Source organism: Trypanosoma equiperdum (genome assembly GCF_001457755.1).
Source record: "Trypanosoma equiperdum strain OVI genome assembly, contig: ctg_1086, whole genome shotgun sequence".
Taxonomy (NCBI): Eukaryota; Euglenozoa; class Kinetoplastea; order Trypanosomatida; family Trypanosomatidae; genus Trypanosoma; species Trypanosoma equiperdum.
In genome coordinates, this window is record NW_027123045.1 from 1 (window position 1) to 2,028 (window position 2,028).

The 2,028-nt window shown below is 46.4% G+C and overlaps 1 pseudogene across 1 annotated transcript; it reads right to left on the bottom strand.

Moving 5' to 3' along the window:
- Nucleotides 1-690: 690 nt before the first annotated feature.
- On the bottom strand, nt 691-1,626 carry TEOVI_000465400:pseudogene (annotated as a pseudogene). Its single transcript has one exon. A coding segment is annotated over exon 1 (936 nt).
- Nucleotides 1,627-2,028: the final 402 nt, after the last annotated feature.

Consider the following 2,028-nt stretch of genomic DNA (forward strand, 5'->3'; position numbering starts at 1 on the left):
TTAAGGGAAAGGTGTCTCATTTTACGTCAAAAGTATTAAAAGGAGATATAAAAACAGACAAATGGATTATTTGATTGTTTTTCCTCTTGTTTCCCTATTTTGGAGTATCTTTGTTTTACTACATTCGGTTCTTATCTGTGTTTTCTGAAACCGTGGGTTTTATTAAAATATAACCACATATTCATTTGGCTTTTTTCGTGACCATTTCCAGGGATGTTACACAATATTGGATAATTCACCCTTCAGATTGTTATTTTTCCTGGCATGTGGCATATTCTTCAACGCCCATCTTTAGCCAAGAAAATTTTCTATTTCGATTACTGTCATCCGCTATGCTTCACCCAGTTTTTTGGCAGTAGTTTCATTATATTTTCTTTATCAGCACCCTCAAACCGACTTTCTTGAACAGGCCAACACCAGCTAGGTCTTCGGTTTCGCGGGGGCTCTTGATTTCCACCATTTCCCTGTCGAGCCTCGGAAGCGTAGCGGGTTCGAGTCAACCTAGTTTTTACAGGGGTTTCGGCGTTGTCCAATCGCGTCGTGCTGATGATGCAAATGCCGCAAGTGAAGAGGGAGGGCGGCAGGTATATAATGGTGGTTCCTTCTCTCCAGCCATGAGACAAGATAAAGAGCGGACGCCCCACCACTAACAGGGCAGTCATTTTGGCTCTGGTGTACTTACATTTTCGATTTGTAAGAATAGAGATCCGCCAATCTTTTCAGCAACCAGTCAGAAGCTTTGACTGGTGGGTATTTCGGTGGATTAGTGTCCGAGTAGCAATTGTCGAGACATTTAACCAAAGCGTTCGGATTCGGGTTACAGAAGAAAGGTATGGAGTACCGTTCCTTTCCTCTGGACACAACGCAGTGCTTGGTTGAACGATACCGCCCATTAGTCCACATCTCCATCATATCCCCAATGTTGACGACAAAGCTTCCTTCAATGGGTGGAACATCAACGAGTTTGTCGTCAGGATTACGGACCTGCAATCCTCCCGTGGAATCTTGGTAGAGAATAGTGATAATCCCGTAATCAGAGTGCTCCATCCGCAGAGTGTTACCATTCGCGTGTGTTTTTGGTTCGGGATAATGCTTGACAGTTAGCTCACATTGTGGTACGCTGAACTTGTCGTCGAAGAAATCTTCACGTATTCCAATACCTCGCGCCATGGCACGAAGTAGAACGAGCATGAATGCCCACATATCGCGGAAATAGGTTTCCATGATGTCTACCCACTCCGGAACTTGTGTGGGGTGCACATTTGGTCCGCGTAGGGGGGCCCGTGCCATGACTTCAGGATGGTGTAGGGGCAGGTGATATCCCATGTTGAACGCCTCATATGAGTAGGTTTTGGCATGCTCTGGTTCCTCAGCTCCGAAGGGGACATATCCTCTGTATTTTAGGAAACCCTTCTTGACATCAATTTTCATCTTCTCTTCCATTGGAAGGGAAAAGAAAGTTTTCGAAATTTGCAATACCCTATCGATCTGCTCTTGTTTAATAGGGTGACCAACGACATAGAGGAATCCTGAAGTGCGGCACGCGTGATCCAACTGCTTGGCAACCTTCATGATCTCCTGCTCCGCGCCCCCAAACAATGGCGAGACATCGATTACCGGCAACGAAGCACGCGGTGTCATGAACGGCGTAGCAGAATACATTTTCTTCGCTGTCTCCCTGGCTTGTAAGTATCTTACCGGATGATGCGCACCCGTATGTCCAGTTGGTTCGGCCTTCGTACCTTGTTCGATCCTATGTGACGAACTTCCACTTACGTGAATTGCTTACCACTCCAGCCTTAGACGTGTCCGCACGGTGCTGACTTCCCTTTTGCCACCGTTTACGCGGAAGGGTGCCTTTTCAACCCTGCAGTAGCGGTAATTCCCCTCGATCTTACTACGAAAATGTCGAGGCAGTGTGCTTTCGCACCTGAGACGCGTTAGATAACGTTCTTGTATCAGTGCTTCTATGGATTTAATAAGTGAGCCAAATGCGCCCTCCAGAGCAGAAATCGTATGCTAGCTTGT